Source organism: Botryllus schlosseri, chromosome 4 (genome assembly GCF_051294905.1).
Source record: "Botryllus schlosseri isolate E-star chromosome 4, Bs_hap1, whole genome shotgun sequence".
NCBI classification, from domain to species: domain Eukaryota; kingdom Metazoa; phylum Chordata; class Ascidiacea; order Stolidobranchia; family Styelidae; genus Botryllus; species Botryllus schlosseri.
Window position 1 is genome coordinate 12,209,593 of NC_137239.1, and position 19,524 is coordinate 12,229,116.

At 40.4% G+C, this 19,524-nt stretch overlaps 1 protein-coding gene across 3 annotated transcripts in view; it reads right to left on the reverse strand.

Moving 5' to 3' along the window:
- LOC145437047 (uncharacterized) overlaps positions 1-19,524 on the reverse strand; it is a 65,661-nt gene that overhangs the window by 13,963 nt on the left and 32,174 nt on the right. For 2 of the 3 annotated variants that reach the window (XM_080314211.1, XM_080314210.1), the window contains exons 8-11: positions 19,249-19,425; positions 19,007-19,186; positions 18,830-18,930; positions 15,581-15,730 (exon numbers count right to left, since the gene is read on the reverse strand). In XM_080314211.1, the coding sequence (XP_080170337.1) occupies positions 15,581-15,730; positions 18,830-18,930; positions 19,007-19,186; positions 19,249-19,425 (608 nt within the window). Of the gene's footprint in view, positions 1-2,966; positions 3,068-5,375; positions 5,548-5,608; positions 5,663-15,580; positions 15,731-18,829; positions 18,931-19,006; positions 19,187-19,248; positions 19,426-19,524 lie in introns of those variants that run through there. The other variant, XM_080314209.1, reaches the window with a different exon arrangement.

Sequence of the window (19,524 nt, forward strand, 5' to 3'; positions counted from 1 at the left end):
CGAACTGCTTCCACTTCTTATACTGTGGCAGTTTTTAAAAAAATATTTATACTTGGACGTTTACAATTTGGATACGGAAAAGTGGAAGGCATGTTTGGGATAACTTTGCGTTACTGAGTTATATTGTAATGAGTAGGGCGATTTTCTCAAATTTAGATCAAAATTGTAACGTTAAGTCAAAAAATGTCAAAATTGTTTACAAGGTTAAAACTTTTTTGCAACCTGCATTTCGTTTGTATCGTCGATCTTGCAATGTCGGTGAACTTATCATTTGACATTTTACAGCTTGTAGCCTACTTTATAGCAGGGCATGGTATGGTATGGTATGGTATGGAAGTATGGTATGGTATGGTTCGATATTTTGGTATGGAATATGGAACAATGCAAGTATGGTATGGAATGGAAGATTTTAATCTATGGTATGGAACGACATTTCCATACTTCCATACTTTGGTGTTTTACACATTTTATCGTGATCTGTGCAAGCTTCATGAAGCGTACGTTGATCGCTGTTCACGGAATACGATCGCTTTTGTTATGTGTGAACGTGAACTATTGAATGCTTTGTAGGAACAAATACACGCTTGTGCAACGGTGATAGGAGCACTTGGAATGATATGATTTTGTGATGTAATAATGACGACAGTGATGTTGATCCGATATTCTATTGAGTCTAGACGTGACGTCTCCGAGCAAAGTCTATCGTGTGACGCAATAATTGGTAATGAGGGCTACTCCAACTACCTCATTCCTTGAGTGACGACAGCTTACAAGCAATCATGATGCAACGTTCTAATTGCTCAATGGGATTGATAATTACATTTCTTCTGAAATATTGTCCGCAGATTTGTACTATTTACATAGCGAGATATCTTACTGGTCATATTCCAAACGATCTCACATTAGGATTATAGATCAGGGAGTGGGGTGGATATAGTTTGAAATTCTCGCCACGCTAACCTCAACCAAATATTGTACTAATAATCACGCAGATCGCTGCAGTGTTGATAGCCTGTAGCTGGGACATTTTATGGGTGCGCCTATATTATAAATTATTTTGCGAGTATTTACTTCAAACTTGCATGCGCCTCATGCCAATGTACCGGAAATGCGATGATCTTCTTATGGAGCAGGGGCGGGCAATTGCTGAATGGATGCATTATTCGCGCATATATACAAGGGATAAATCGTATTTAATGAATGTATTTTATCGACAGCAATATGTCACTTCAGAGCCATTTCTCGCCGATAATGACAATACAATGTGGATTTGAGAACAGCTTTGTCATACTGTCTGCTTCTCCATGTCTGCTTCTCTCTGATCGACTAAATCACGGTGCAATCCTTAATTAAGATTTTAAAGCGTTTGATAAGCCCAGCACCCAAATTTTACCAAGATTTCAATTCATTAGGGCTGAGTAAATCGTAAATGCCGATAATGCTAGTCTTTCCGCTTCGACGAACTTACGCGTAAGCTCCACTCTCGCACGCTGCGCAGTGCGCGCACCTATATAATAACATACAGTCACTGAAATTTGACGTGTAGGCAAGTAGTGTGGAATCTCGGCAGACTGGGGCCGCGGGCCACATTGTCATGCAAGACGGGAAACTGTCCGCGAGCCGGACAAAATCTCGTCGCAGGCCGCATCTGGCCCGCGGGCCGTATGTTACCCGTCCATTTTATGGACTGTCCCAGATAACAATCTGCTGACTATCTCATTTTGCTCGCGGAAGCTGCAGAGTAAACCTCACCTAAACAGACCCTGTAAAACTATCACCAGGAATTAGATTCGCATCATGGCTGGTTTAAGCAAAATTACATCCGAAATATCAATAATATAGGTGCTAGAAAAGGTACTATACTTATGATATTGAAGTATTTGAAAGTATGGAATATGTATCAAGTATGGTATGGAACAATGTTGGTATGGTATGGAAAATCGCAAGTATGGTATGGAGAGAGTAAGGCAAGTATGGAGTATGGAAAATTGTCGTTCCATACCATACCATGCCCTGCTTTATAGGACTACCGTTGTAGACGGTCAATTGTCTGCTCATTGTGAATCATAAACATTGAAATGAAACTAATAGGTTGACATGGTAACCGTACCGCAATATCCCAACTGAAGCAAGACTGCGTGGGCATTGCATGGTTCTTATATCAATTGTGATGTAGACACCATTGCCAGAATGAATCAACACGGTTTGTCGCCAGCAGTGTACGTACATTTCTACCATAATGCGTAATGAAACTACTGAAATTCTTCATAGGGCCAGATTTCGTTGAAATAAAGTTTTTTCATTTAATGACATTGTCAGTTTTTTAGGCAAAAAAGTTTTTTTTCGGGATAACTACTTCGTGAGGACAGACAGTTCCAACCATAAATGAAAATAAATAGTACAATTCTAACATTATGTTTGAAAACACCTAATTTGCATACGTTAGGTCGAATTTGGTCAAAATTAAGATTTTTAAGGTCAATTAATGTCGAAATTTTAATTTTCTATGTCAAAATTTTCCGTTTTTAGGTAAAAAATATAAATCGCTCTAGTAATGAGAAACGTGCAAAACAATGACACTGATATGACAGTAACTCAACAAATATTTTATGGTTCCACCTATTTGTGGGGTCATTACCCGTTTTCAATTGTAACAAATCTCGCGATTTCGAAATTAGCCACTACCTACTAACTGTTAAAAGTTTGCGACCCTTCGACTAAATCAACTTATTGAAATACATTTTTTTATACTACTTGGGAATTTCCAATATAAGTAGTTTTAATATATCCTTGTAATTACTGCATGCTTATACTTGGAGTAGCGTAGAAATTTAGGCATCACTTCAATTTCTACTTTAGTACAACGTTGACTATACTTTGACCAACTGTGGTCAATTGCTATCATATATGTACAACTCAATGCGTGAAAGGTGAAATACTATACTATCGATATACTTCTAAATTACCTTTATGACAGCAAACAGCGTCCGCTTCTCCCCATCTTGTGAACTTGCCGATCCCATTCTTGCGTGTTGTGCCCATTATTATTTTTGTGACGGTGCGTCCCCTGTAAAAACACACATGTATTGGAATGCGTACTTGGTAGGAAAACGTGATTTGAGGTGGCGTAGAATGTACATTAGGGTTGTTCAAAAAAAACTTTTTTTTCCAAATCTCACTCGCCTAGTGACTAAATCGTCAGGTTGTCCAAGAAAACGATGCACACCAAATTTGACTCAATTCCAACCAGTAAAGGCCGTGCAATCTTGAATTGAAATTTTTAATTTATTATTAAAAATAAAAAATAAAAAATTCTCAAATTTTTCTGTCAACCCCATGAAATTGTTGAGCTGTCTTCAAAGACGAAGCAAATCAAATTTGAGTCAATTCCGACTTGTAGAAGCGGAGTTATTCGAGTTTTTCGTTGATAATTTTCGGATTATCCTTGATCCGGGGATTATCAACGAAAAACTCAAATAGTTCTGCTTCTACTAGTCGGAATTGACTCAAATTTGATTTGCTTCGTCTTTGAAGACAGCTCAACAAGTTTATGGGGTTGACAGAAAAATTTGAGAATTTTTTATTTTTTATTTTTAATAATAAATTAAAAATTTCAATTCAAGATTGCACGGCCTTTACTGGTTGGAATTGAGTCAAATTTGGTGTGCATCGTTTTCTTGGACAACCTGACGATTTAGTCATTAGGCGAGTGAGATTTGGAAAGAAAAAAGTTTTTTTTGAACAACCCTAATGTACATGTTAAATACGAGTCAATATACGCATTCATAAGGGGTGTATGATATGAAATGTGGTCATAGTATGCATATTTGTATCAGTACCGATTTGCAAATTATACCCTTGGTCTTCTACTAAATAATTTTACAATAGCTTGATAAAAATTCATCACAATTAGGTTACAGTCATTCACACCACTATGAAAGAATACCATCATCTATCAAACCTAATATTTTGCTCCGGGTCATATAACGTCACGTTTTAGATCAACATCCAATTGCACTTCAAGTGATATTGTGAGAAAAGTCATTCGATTGAACTTGATTCAACCTTCAGGTTTCCGTCAACAAGACCAGATTCGTGTTCTGATTACTGAATATATGCGAGCCCAGGCGAAAACACAGCATATACAATTCGAGATAATCAAAACACGGAAAGTGAATAATTTCTCATGCCGTGATCAATAAGCATAATGTTTGTTCACATATGCATATAGAAGTGAATTTAGTGTATCCGACCGTCTTGCAGATACGTAGAGAAAATACGAACCAGATGTTTCGAACTGGAGAAGAGATATGACAAAACTCTATGCTACAGTAATATGACAAGCGACGGACTTTGGTATCTACGACAGCCTGTCGAAGGCCTTACATGCCGACTATAATTACGAACGGAATAATATTACCGTGTAATCGGTAAAACGGTTAGGCAACTACCTTACGTAAATGTGTGGGAATTATTTTGAATTTTTAGGGTAGGAATAGCCGAATCGTGAGTTCCGTAGGACAGGCTTAAGTGTGATCCTGATAATGTGCGTCGTAATTATTGCTCGATTATCTTTCACTTGCCTATGCAGGCATTCCTAATAAGCATTATATTTATTCTCTCATGGACTTTATGTAATCTCGTAGTTAGAATCAAAACAAGATATAGCTTAGAGCAGTGTTTCCAGAACTTCTTCTATGCGCATAGCCTTTCGAGCATTTTACTGGTCTGATGTACCACCTCGTTCTATAGGGTTACCGTATTTACTCCTCCATACCTCACAGTTGTAATAACAAAAACGTTACGAGCCTATGAATCTGTGCTTACCCTGCGGTTGCACAATGGTCACCATCGCTGGATGTCTTATTAATTTTAACCACAGAACGTAACTGAGCCGCGAGTAATCTGGTATATACTACATTGATTGTGTCATTAGGTCATTACTGCATTGAAGATTCTCAGTTACTGGGAACACGAAGCTTCCCTGCCTCACCTGCACCATCCAGGTCGGAAGAGCCTAGCGTTACTTGAATACGAATTAAATTTGAGATCTGGATATAATCTTTTTTAATTCGGAAATTCATTGGTGCGATGAAGTTACTCGTACGTACCACTTGAGCTGCTCCCGCGTACCACTAGTGACCAGTGATGCGCGTGCCACATTTTGGGAACAACTGGCCTAGAGCATCACAGAAACTTCGATTGAATATTACATGCGCCAAGCATATCTGTTTTCAACAAAACCAAAATTCAAAGCCAATTCTTGACAAAAATTAAAATAGGCTACGTTGATAGAACCGTCTCAATGTATAACCTAGCACTTGTAGTCTGTATATATTATTGCATTCCGACAGTAATATTGTAGACATACTTACCCATCAAAACAGTGCGCAGCTGTGAGAATCCATGCGTCACTTATCAAAGTGCCACCGCACTGATTTGCTCCATCGTCAAGCTCTATGAATGCTTGCCAGGGCCATTTATCATCTAATTGAACAATTTCGCCATGTACAATTCCAGCGGTCGGAGGAGGAGCTCTCACGAGAACTATTGAAAAGTAAGAACAGTTCATAATTCGAGCCTCTATTAATATGCTTCATAACAATACCAGCGTCTTCCACAAGTCGCGCTAAAGATCCCACGATAGTGCAGGCGAGCAGTCCTACGAAAATAAGCGTATTAGAATAGCCAGACATCGCTGGAGGAGCTTGTAAGTTTGAATGCAGCAGTAAATATTCTTGCGAATCCCAAACGAGGTATCTAGGTCTATATATATATATACATTTGGAGTGAAATTTGCCTGCGGCGATATCAACGGAGTGATTAATAGCATGGAATTAATTACATTATTTTTGCACATCTCCGCATGTACATTGTACATGTACCAGTGTACCTACTTGTAGAATTATTATTAGAAAGGCAGTTTCGTACGAGAAATATTCCCCTGTAGCTGCGATTCTCCTGTCATGATACTAAACTATAGTGTGATATATTTGCTGATCGCCTGAAAACGACTTCATGCTGATATCAATATATATTTATCGTGAAATGCACATTTAGGGTAATTTTAGTTTTACCAATCTGCAACTTTGAATATGTGATGAAATCTTCTGACTACATACTGCCTTATAGCAAGACATGATTATGTTCGGTATTTCCCTAACCAGATCCCGAAACTGTCAATAATATAATTTTGAAAATATAGACCTTTATAAAAGTTTCTTATAAAAATGCCCTGAGAATTGAAAGCAGTTTGTATGAACCGACAACACCGGTGGTTAATGCAAACCCGCTCAATTGAGGCCCGTGAACCCTTCGGAAGCCGCGGGGTACCTTCCAAGGACCCATGGAAGGTAAATCCAAATCTTAGGGTCGAGACCGAAAAGTCGAGCAATGAAATCTGGATTTACGGCGAATCTGTGGATGGATTAATCCAGCGATTAGCTAGGATATGATATACAGCGATTACGGAGTAGATGACTGATGCCCGTTTCCGTTAGTAATCAGAATATTTTGTAATCTGTGATTGAGAGCCGTAATTTTTGGAATTAGCTTAATGACTAGGCACATTCCTGTTGCCACAGCTCGTGCATTTTGTTACATGATGTAGCTGTCACGCGCGACTCCGTTGCATTTAGGTTAATGCGTGTATATTATTCCATTACCTTTCAACTTGTTATTGAAAAATGTATCCATGGTTCGATTGAGACACTGGTTCTCAATCTTTTTGTCTTGCGGACACACTTTTGGATGTTCACGGACCCCCGCGGACCCCCAAAGTTTTAGTTCAAATTTAGCTGTATGATCGTGCAACCGTCGTCTGTCTTGTTGTATGGGCTAGTGCTAAACAGCAACAGCAACATCCTTAAAACTAACATCATAGCCTACTATTTATGTAGAAATTAGGAGTACTTTTATTATTTCAAACGAATTCTGTAGCTAGAGTTTTTGAAATACGCGGTCGTGTCTTCAAGATCCGCGCCGTCGATTTGTTATGAACGAGTCCCGATCATCCATTTCCACAAATATGGGTGGTGGCGAAATGTAATAATAACGCGCAACGCTTCCGACGACACCTTTGGGTATGATCGCAAAATAGATGACATGAAAACTGAGATACAGAGTTTTAGTGAACATGTAACGTCCAGCAGTCATTTCTAACTAGCAGCTATTTTGAAATTAGCGGTTATGCATACCACAAGAGAAAATGAGTTTTTGCAAACAATTTTTTTCCAAAACCCCAGCAAAAATCTCTAAACAGCAATCTGTTTGTATCTGTAGGCTATGTGCAATTTGGATATTAAAATGAGTTTGCACATTATAATATTTCATCTCAGACAGCCATTCTTTTGTGTGAGTTACTAAGTTTTTGCAGCTATGAAACGAAACTGTCTAGTGATCTCTCTAATTTAAAAAAAGTACAAATTAGGTTGTTAACTATTTTTCAAATTAGGAGGTCTCGCAGACCCCCTGAAAATGCGGACCGCGGACCCCCGGTTAAGAACCACTGGACTAATACAGGTAAATATTTTTCCATATTATATTGAATAATAAAGTCACTCATGCGTTTTAACCATCGGTTAGGGAGTGACGGATTCGATCCAAACCTGTCAGAAATCATATTGAATTGTTATCATCAGTGGTGGTATTATTATCTCTATGAATGCTGTTGTTGTTGCACGCATATCGAATGGATTGTTGTTGAGATTAGATATTGCACAAGCGTGGGTGGATTCCACTGTTGTCATCTCGGTATTTATTCTCGCTGTTTGATAGCACAGACTGGATACTGCACGGTTCATGAATTTTGTTGGATATGAAGGGCGAAGTTCAAGTGTGTCATATAGGTATTTCGCGTATACATGTGTGAATTCATGGCGATGCAAAAACTGCCAAAATTCGTGGACCTGGATAGGATTTGCGTAGTAATCTGTCGCATTACACTCTATTAATAGCCATGGTCAACGTCTTTATAGGGAGCTGGAACATTTTGCAACTACAGCATTCATGGGTCTTGGCGAGTGGGTGTCACATTAGGGTTGTCCAAAATTTGGAAAATCATAAAAATACCCCGTGATTGTGTCTCATTCCATAGATTATTGATAAAAAATAACAATGAGCCCAAAAGAAGCTCACGGGAACGCCGTTAAGATTTCGGCCAAAGCGTTTTAAAGTAGCTGCATAAGAATGGGCGTGCCACCGACCATAGAACGGCGAGAAGACTAGTAATCAAATAACCACGGCTGCTGATTGGCTAATTGGCTAATTGGCTATGCTTCAATGATCACCACAGCAACAACTTGCTGATTATGTGCTCAAGGAGTCTGCTACCGGTGGGGATTCTGAAATCGCGTTGTTGGTAGGTTGGCAGATGATGATTTAAGATTAATTTAGGACATGTTAAGGTACGAAATACATGATGAACAATCAACAGCTGCTTCACAAAATCTTCTACAGCATGACTGCTTTATTGGAAGGAAACGGCTGTAGCCTACATGTCGTGTTTTCACCGAGGGAAAGCAAAGGCGCTTATGCAAGCGGTAAACGAATTCCCCGTTTGGAAAGGATCCATCATCAGTGAACACAAATATAAAGCTTATCAATGACACGATACCGTAATTTGTGTGATCTTATTAGGTTCAAGCTGTAATATATAGGTGACGTTTTGAATGATATTGGAATCGGCTGAATCAGCGGGTTATGCTTGGTACTCATCAGATGCTTACAGTAAATTGAATTCACTTGTAAGTGTTGCTAAAGTCCCTAATGATAACGCACACTCGCACAGGCTATGCCCAATGTGGTATGTCAAAGTCCCTATTGATCCCGCAGAAAATAGGTGTAAAGATAATCACAGACTATACTGCATAGTATCAAGCATAGTTGGGATATGATATCCAGCATTGTGCTTACTTTACACCTCTTTTCTGCAGCATCATTAAGGACTTTGACAACACTTACATGTGAATTCAATTTGCTGTAAGTATAACTGCCAAGCACAACCGGCTGATTCAGTCAATCCCTAGAGCATTCAAAATATCAACTATATACTACAACTTGAGTCCAATAAGCTCACACAAAGTATAGTGTCATGGTCAAGCTTTTATATTTGTATTCACTGATGATGGATCCCTTCTGAAACGGGGAATTTGTTCACTACTTGCATATGCGTCTTTGCTTTCCCTCGATGAAAACACGGCATGTAGGCTACAGCCCTTATTTCGCAGCAAAGCAGTCATGCTGCAGAAGTTTATGTGAAGCAGCTGTTGATTGTTCATCATGTATTTCGTACCTTAACATGTCCTGAATTAATCATAAATCATCATCTGCCAACCTACCAACAACGCGATTTCAGAATCCCCACCGGTAGCAGACTCCTTGAGCACATAATCAGCAAGTTGTTGCTGTGGTGATCATTGAAGCATAGCCAATTAGCCAATCAGGAGCCGTGGTTATTTGATTACTAGTCTTCTTGCCGTTCTATGGTCGGTGGCACGCCCATTCTTGGGCAGCTACTTAAAACGCTTTGGCCGAAATCTTAACGGCTTTCCCGTGAGCTTCTTTTGGGCTCATTGTTATTTTTTATCAATAATCTATGGAATGAGACACAATCACGGGGTACTTTGAAGATTTTCCAAATTTTGGACAACCCTAGTGTCACATCCCTATGTACTGGTGCGGGGCGTTTCGACAATTTCGCTGGTCCTACCCAGATCCTGTTTTTTAAAGCTCGGGTCCGACTCCGGTCCGACCCCTAGGCCGGATTCTAGAAATGACCGAGATGCGGTCCGAAAAAATCCGATAATAATTTTCTGCTCGCAGGATGGTATTGAATATTGATTGAAACAATGCAAACAGGATATTAAAAACTCAAATAACAAACCCAACCCTTATCTGAAGTAATTATGCCAACTTGGACTTAGCATTAACGTTTCACTTTAAATATTGATTCGAGGGTGGAAGAGGGTAAGGCTGTCATATTCTTAGTAAAAAGTACTGATCCGGATCCGATCCGATTCCGGCCGTACCAGAAAAAGTAATGATCCGGCTCCGAACCGGCTCCACCAAAAATGAGAAAATCCGACCAGATATCGAATTCGGCAAGGACCATTCTCCGCCCTACTATATACCTGTGCATGTGCAATCGTGCATGTACCTGACATCGCTGTATTCAGCTATACATTACAGTGTGTGTGTGTGTGTGTGTGTGTATGAGAGAGAAAGAGAGAGAGAGAGAGAGAGAGAGAGAGGGAGAGAGAGAGAGAGAGAGAGGGAGAGAGAGAGAGAGAGAGAGAGAGAGAGGAGAGAGAGAGAGAGAGAGAGAGAGAGAGAGAGAGAGAGAGAGAGAGAGTGGAGAGAGAGAGAGACATGGTGAAGATTTTACTGGTTAGTCAACCGAAACAATAACAACAAAGGAATTGAATATGTGTAAGAACACTCGTGGCTGCCCCCATGTAACGATACAGAATACATTTCTGACGTAGCCTACTGCATGAAATGTAGTAAACAGTTTCATTATATGACACATAAAATCGCTATTACTTGTAGTCGATTGCTAATAATTGCTTTTCCGACATAATAGGTTATATGTATTCGAGCGGCGATATAAATTAGTAAGTGCATGTGCTATAAGTTCACAATGAAAGTTTTCCGAGTGAAAATGTATGCAATACTTATAAGCACAATTATATCATGAACATTGAACATAGACGAGAGTAAGATGATGAAAGTAGTAAAATCTGATATGTAGTATTATCAATAATGGGTGAATATGGAGTACTATTATCATATCTCTTAACGCCCGTACTAGAGGAGATGTTCGAATCCTCTGGAGCTGAGACTTTCCCCGAGATTTCTGAATTGAGCATTCTGTTGTCATTGTCATTAAGGAGATTGGGTTGAAACTGCATTGTATGCTGGTGCTCTTTTCGCTAGGTTTTGGAAACATGACACTTCATTGCCGCATTAACTTACGTAGTAGTTTACTTACGCATGAAACCAGTTTGCATTCCTTACAAACAGTTGATATACCGAATGAACCGTATGGGGGAGTGAAGAGATGAACTATGAGCAAAGCTTTAGATTTGATTAAATAATAAAACTGAAGATTTTGACCGGATTTGGATCAGATATGGATGAACGAATTGATTGAAGCTGAAAATGGATTAGGACTTGGAAAACGAATCTACGATACCACCCAATTTTCATGAGACAGTTGAATGAATTCGAGTGATCGTCGGTTTTGTACATTGATTTAGATTTGATTCAAGTCAAACTCCTAACTAGGATTTGAAAACATCAACTCCGCTAATATTCATATTATTACTGACCAGATGCGCCGAAGACCATATCTATTGTCTGTATCTCAGGGTTAGTAAAGATTACCAAGTGGTGTGGCCACATGTCCGAAATTGATTGGCCTCGAAATACAATATTGCTTACGTACTTCTTTCTGAAAAGAACCGTTCGAATTTCGAAAATGATGCCGAAGCACGTCATCCATGTACTGCGTACTATAACGCAGGGTAAGGCTACCAATGCTCTCATTGATTCATTGTATTTGTTCATTCATTCATTTATTTATTTAATGGGGGTCACTGACCACTTGACGTGGGTTCGATTCCAGATTACTCTCCCTAATCAATCGGCTATTTAACACAGTACGTGTCAGTGGGCAGCAAAGTTGTGACGGGGAGGGCATCGAGCTTAAAACCTAAGCAAAATCAAGGGGCGGATAATTCTGCAAGAGCATTGAGCATTGATCTTCTGTGAAACTCTTTCGTGTATTTATTTGGTTTTATACCAATACCGAGAAAACCAGTACCGAGAATAGACATTACCATTCTCGGTTATGTCCATTGGCCATTCTCGGTAATGGCATTCTCGGTAATGGTTTTCTCGGTATTGACCGGACACCTATTTATATGTAGTAGAGATTGTGTGAACGTGAGGTTCGCGTTCGCGTTCTGTGTGTGAACCTCGGCTATTTGGAGGTTTGCGTTTTACAAACGAACCTTGGTTGGTTCTGCAGTTTGAAGTAGGGATATAGTGTGAACCTAGGAAAGGTTCAGGTTCGTGTGAACGCGAACCTTTTTGAAAGGTTCTGTGTGAACGCGAACGTGAACCTCATGACGTTACGTGACGTCATATTGCTAATTTAAACCCTACATTTCAGTGAAATGATATGTATTAATGTACACGTTACCTAGCGACGACTAGCGACAATGCTGGAGTACAAACTGATTTTTTAAACGTCGCCCAATGTATCAACTGGAGCAATCAAGTGATATAATAATCCCATAAAATCAATATCTTCCGTTGCTTAGCCAACAATTTCGACGAGAACTTGCAAGGGAATATAAGCTTACGCCATAGCGGTCTAGGCCAGACCAGACACGTATTCGGCGACTGAGTGCTGCTACGTTAATATTGAGCAGAGTATAAAACGAGTTTTACCCTATTCACAAGTTATACAGCAGTAGCCCGCACCTCAATCGCACGGATTTAGTATTTATGATACAATACACATATGAAATCGGAGATGGACTCCGCGTACGTTTTTCTACGTCAGACAACGATATCAATTTCATTGATCGGTTACATAAGCATCATTCGCTGACTACCTACAATTAGCGTATTTCGCTCTTGATGTTGTGTGATTGCGGGTCAAGAAGCTCACAGAAGAGAGTGACTAAATATCAACAAACAGAAAGCTGGATATTTCGGACAAACTTTTGTTACAAAGCAGGTAAAATTTCCGATATTGTCAAGTTGCATGCTCGTTTAGTGTTGATTTTCTATGCTGCCGGCGCCATGCATAGAGTTGCCCGCAGTTGAAATGCAATAAAAATCGACCATAATGACGGGAAAAATTTTAATACATGAAAAAAGGTTCACAGTGCAGAACCTACCAAGGTTTGTTTGTGAACGTGAACCTGTAAATTTCGGAGGTTCACACACAGAGCGCGAACGTGAACCTCACCTTCACACCATCCCCAGTTTTAACCTTTTCGTCTAATACAATACCAATATAGGCTCATAAGTGAATAAAGACTTTAATACCTTCCAAACATTTCTGTTGGTATTTCTAACACTGTATGACCATTTGTAGCAGTTGCTTCATGAAGTACGGGAACAGAAATGAAAAGCATTTGATCCGTTTACTATATCATCTATATCAGTGATTCCCACTGTGGGTCCCAGCACCCCCTGGGGGCGTTCGTGGGCGTGAAGGGGACGCTGGACATGAAATGAGCGATTGGGGGCGCTGACTATAAAATTGAGCGCTGAGAGCAAATGGAGGCCGAGTGGGTCTAGAGCAGGGGTGGGCAAACTTTTGAGCTCGCGGGCCGCATTCAACATCTGAATCCATTCGCGGGCCGCACTAGATAAAATTGGGACTATAAACCAAAACGCAATATTGGTATTTGATTATATAGTGAGGACATGGAGATAATATATATGCTTAGTTACAACAATCCACACAGTGATGATATCGTACACGCGTCAGAAACAGTGGCGAGATTTCATAGGCTGGTCGGCCTCAATAACCAATTTGTCGAAACTATAGCGATGAAAGTCGGTTGTCCCGATTCTTAGAACAGGATTGAAATATAAATCTCTGAGCAGCGATCTGACAGCATCATAACCACGTTAGCTTCAAACACGCTTCTACTGTGTGTAGATAAAATATAAATACCCTAATTCCACGCATACAGAGAACGAATCTACCTAAGACACGCGCGAATCGTTTTTTTCTATGCACATCACTGAAATAATTAGAACTCGAGTGGCCGATCTGAAATCACACTCGTGATCCGAATTATGTCAATCTCGTTTAGGATTCCTGTGATGTTTAGCAGATGAAACCTTTCAAACTGCGTGGGCTGATAGTTCGATGGCATGGAAGGTTACGACTGTGGCTGGGAGATTTTTAAATATGAAATTCAGACTAAATACTAGGAAATAATGACGAATGGGATGTAAATCGCGCGAAGCGCGAAATTTTTTCATTCGAGCTCAGTTTCGGCCTCGGGCCCCCTTTCAGATGATTTCACACCCCCAAGTGGGGTGCGCCCTCAGTTTGAGAACCACTGCCTTAGAATTATCATGGTGAAATATGCTAAGAAAAAGTTTATTCAAGAGCCTGCATTAATTCGATATTTGGTACGCATTTTATCAATTTTTTTAATAAGGTTCTTTTAGACTCTCGCGGGCCGCACAGAACGGTGTGGCGGGCCGCATGCGGCCCGCGGGCCGTAGTTTGCCCACCCCTGGTCTAGAGGGAAACTTCTGCATAGTGTTAGCAGCTGAATATGCAGTAAAATTGCAAAATCTATTCACTCAGGGCAATTTAGGGGTGTCCTTATATTTAATTACATGTACCGGAAGAGTCCATTGCGACTTGCCGATGTTGATCCTGCCCCTCAATGCAGTGCATTAGCAGTCGGCAGAATCGGCAGGGTGTGATGGCTTTTTGGGAGACTGTTCTGCGTGATTTTAATCTCTGCTTCAAAGGATCGTGGATCATCCACAGTGCTGCGATCGAGGCCTTCGACACGACGTTCTGGTTGCGAGAAACGACATCCCTTCTGGGCTAGGTTACTTGACGGGCACATTCTCGGAAAATTATGAATATAATATTTCCATTCTTAGTTGTAATGAAACCTGATAAAGATGATCGGGATTCAGTGATAAGCTCGTGATATTTCACCGAAATTTTGCGAGATGTGAACTGTTGCAATTCTCATGCTTGCGTGAGATGCCGGCCCAGCTCGAATACCCGATTTTGATGGAGAAGCCTAAATCAATGATCTTAGAAAACTCTCTTAAGGTGTGGTGATTTGATTCCAGAATATATTCTAAATAGAAATTCCATACCGGATTATCAATCCATTCTGTAAAGTTTTCGAGCATAAAATGATTGAGGAGCTGATTACATTGCAGGCTAGTGTAAGTAGAACAATTTTCAGTTTAAACTGTTCAATATCTTCAATCAATCGTTTTGTATACAGTATTAAACCAAATAAAAATACTTTCGCTGGGGTCGTGTTGACTTTTTTGTCGTTGCCCTGCCCCGCTCATATTTGGTGGGACGTGTCTTCAGTGCCGTGACAAGGTTTCTGACTCACAGCAGAAACCGACTTGACGGTACGGGACGTGGAGACTGGGAATTTAGAATGAGATTGTTCTTTTCAAAACTCAAACCCAATATGACGAGGATGATGATAATAATACACCGGCTTGATCCGTCTCATTATTAGCTGTAATAAAGGCAGAACAACTTCCGTTTGATTTAGGAGCGGTGAGGAAGTTGGGGGGCGCTGGCACTTTATTCGTCGTCCAGGAGGTGGTAGCTCAAAAAAGTTTGGGAAAACACTGTTCTATACAAACATTCTCCGGTAAATACTGATATATTGGCACGCGAAATATAAGTAGAGAGGCGAATATATCTATCTGAAATTTTATGTGAAAAGTTTTAGGCCATACAAATCGTCCAATAAATTTTCACGTGTACGATAGGATCGGTTCTACGAGCTGCCTTTTCTTGCGCCATGCACTTCCGAAAATTGTAGTGATTTCATGGGTAGAAGATGTCTTCGTGAAATGGTATTTCAATTTCGGGTAACTCGAGACGCTCGTGGATATAATCGACGTTGTGAACGCAAATTTCGGAATCGCACTTCCTCGATCTTTCATATGAACCTCTGCAAAACCCTTCAATCCCCATCTGCAAAAGAGACACTCTGATTAAATGCTATAGTTTGCCGATATCAATTCGAGGACGGCGAATACTGTTATGTCCGCGGTATTGGAATCAATATTTATCGGATATGAAATGGTAGTCAATGGGATTTGTAACAACACTGTGAACCTGTACTTTATGTATTCTCACCGTAGTGCTGAATTTATTTAGGTTTGCCTCGCTCTCCCGGCAACATGCGACATTCACAGATATTGCAGTTGAAATATTCAACTGGTTGTAAAACTTGGCGTCAGTTGATTTGCTAGCCACACAAAGCAACAAAATAAAACCCAATACAACGTCCACATATCCCTATTCGCACACGTGGATTATGTGTGTGTACGTTAGTCTCGGGCCCGATAGTTATGAGCCCGTGCCCGTAGTTACTGTACCAGCCTTGATTTTGATCCCGAGAATAGCACGTATAATAATAGGTCGTTAATTAGTGAGTGGTATTCGGGCGGAAAATATTCAAATGGTCTGGTCCGAACCGGAAAAGTCCTACTGAACGTGAACTTGTAGTGAACCCATATCATTATTACAACCAGTGGCGGAGGCCCTATAGGGCAACTGGGGCATTGCCTCACCTAAAATTCTGTTCGATAACAATGATTTACTATTTATATACGCACAGCAATCAATATATACCGAAATCACTGCGAAAATCGCATTTTCCTATGCTTTCGCTTGTAAATGCCTGTATAGTGTATATACCTACATTAGGGTTGCCATACGTCCGGAATTTCCCGGACATGTCCGGAATTTCACTGTTAAAACTGCGTCCGGGAGGAATTTCCAAAATATATCTAAATGTCCGGAGTTTTGAAGGCGAGAAGAAGGTTCATAATTTTTTCCTAAATCAACATAGACAATATTATTTTTGGGCAGATTTATGCGACATGAAATTTTTCTTCGCGCTTGGCGCGATTTAGTATCACAGATATTGGTTTTAATATGTGACTACCAGCCCCGCAAAAACTGCTATCAAAAAAAAAAATAAAAATAACATTATTTTACAGAAATAAGTCGCAATTACGGGATAACGGTATATTCATCGAGTCGGTTTCGGCTGTTAGGATACTTTATTCAAAGAGATTGGTTCTAAACCTGGGGGGTAGTTTGCCTTTGTTCTGGGGTTCGGCGATATGTTGAACGTAATCAGCTTCCAAAATAGACTGTGAGTAAGTCTGGGCAAATGTGCCGCCCTTTAATTTGTAATCAGCTTATCAAATTTTGAGCTGGCCACGGAACATTTTCAAATTCGAAATGGAGTCACGACCATAAAAAAGTTGGAATCCACCGAATGTGCGGTGTTTACATAGCTCAGTGGTGTCGTGTGCACCGGCTTTAGGCTGCTTAATAATCTTATCGCTGTGACATGAACACGACGATGTACACGATATACAGTTGTACACGATATACAATTACTCCTTGCATTTTTGAAGTCATCATCCTCCACCACCTCTATACCGCTAACTCTGATCATGTGGGCGGAGAGAGGATCAAATTATATAGTAATATATGGAATAACCAATATTTTTGACATAATTCATTCAAATCATTGAACGACCAGATGCATATAGTAAGCCCCCAGAAATCGCATCGATTACTTTGCGGTGGGCCCAAGATTAGTGTTTATTTGGCCGGAAGGAGGCTGAAAAAATGTGACTTAGGCCCTGGTTACAACTTACAACACACAACCGCATACTCCTGAAACGGATCGTGACTACCTTCAGTCGATAGACCAAGCGTTGCTCATGTGACGTCATATTGACCGACAATGTGCTCATACTAGAGGGCGCTAAAGAGCGTCTGGAATTTGTGTTACAAAAATATGGTAACCCTAACCTACATAAAAGTCTCTGCGAAAATCGAATCATCTTCTGTGTTTTCACCTTGTAAATGCCTAGACGAGGCGATCCTGGGTAGCGCTCATAAGAAGTATTCCCTGTCTGTTCTCACAAAGCCGCTCACTATAAAGAAACTGTGATTTACTCTCTCTATTCATAATATTACCGAACAAGTGGGGCAACTTGGCGAGTTGCCCTGTCAGTGTGATCTAACAATAGTATGTACATCTGAACTCTGTTACCGTCCTATGCGTTGAGTCGATCTTTGCTGGTATAGGTTGATTTTGACGGTGTTTCGCATCATGATAATTCTTGAAACTTGGCATGTCATGTCATGTCATGTCATGATGGTGGTATTTAACACTGCTTCAAGTTTCAGAGTTTCCACTCTAGGGTAGTAATTTCGTTACCGAAGTTGACGGTGTGCTGATCAGTGATGTATCGCAAACAGATTTTACTCAAAAGCCGGTAATGGTCTCCATTGACTTTGACGATGTTGCATACCGAGATCGGTCATGAGATTTGTCACGGTATGTCTTAATTTTAATATAGAACGCCCTGCCAAGTTTTAAGTTTGTCACTGGACTAGGTGGGTGGTGATTTCGTTTCCTATGTCGAATGAGAGCTTACTCGTCATTTACTCCTAACAGATTTTACGCGAAAACCGGTATTGGTCTCTATTCATCTTAAGGATACTCCATACCTAGATCTGTCATTAGCTTTTGCAAGGTATGTCTTGATTTCAGTATCGAACGCTGTGCCAAATCTTAACGTTCACAATCAATGATTACGGTAGTAATTTTGTTATCGAGGTCGAGTATGGTAGGCATGTGCGCTGATCTGACACTAACTTATCGTATTGCATTTTGTCTGCGACCACTACGAAATTACATTTCAACGTCGGAATACACCCTTGTGACGTCATCTAGACAACAATCAACGGGTGCACCTCTTGCCCCACCACCCGATATTGTCACGAGCCGCCACTGAATACAACCCTTAAAATGTAGTGGCGTCAGACCATGAAAATATCCTAAATGGGGCGCTGGAAGAAAATAAGAACCACTGTATGTAGGCGAAATAAAGACACCCATACACAGGTAGATGTCGCTTAAATAACCCCTCAGACAACGCTCGAAGAGTGGTACAAGCATATTTCAATCTGACTATATTCCCATATATAGGCCAACTAATATGGGCAATTTGACTCGAACAAGAAAGACATTATACTCACGAATCCCCCCGTTAAACATCTTCTCGTAGAATATGACATTCCTACACATAATGAGGTTCCTTGGCACGGAGACCAGGGTCCCCAATTGCCCCATGATCCACCTATACAATGTACATAACGGTATGTCAGAATATTTTTGCCTGTAACTCCAGTCTCAGCAAATCTCGATGCACCGACCTCCACACCGAGGTAATTCACAGACACTTGGCCTCTTCCCTGATCCAGGTTTGCATTTTGAAAGGTTACCGGTGATCTTCCCCATATTATTCTTGCACTGTCTAGTTCTTGTCCTAATGCCAGATCCACATGTAACGCTGCAAGATGATTCACGACCCCAAGGACCCCACGAGTATCGTACTGGAAGTATAGAACAAAATAGTGACATATACAGCTTTGCACAATGCTTCGTGAATTCGCACTTGCTGTGCAATCCGTCAAATCTAGGCAGTCTCTTTTTCTAGTCGAGAGACCGAACCCGCAGAATTTGACATCGGCCGTACTTCCATCGCTTGCTTTACATCTTCGTCGATCAGTACGCTCCGCATTTCCGCAGGTTTTGCTGCAGCTTCCGGTCATCCAATCGCCCCAAGAGTATGCTAAAATGCGTGGTGCTTTTTCATTTACCGATTGTGACATTTGTCCTGAATCCGAGTGGGAAATTGCAAGTCGAATTACACGCTTCACGATAATATTAA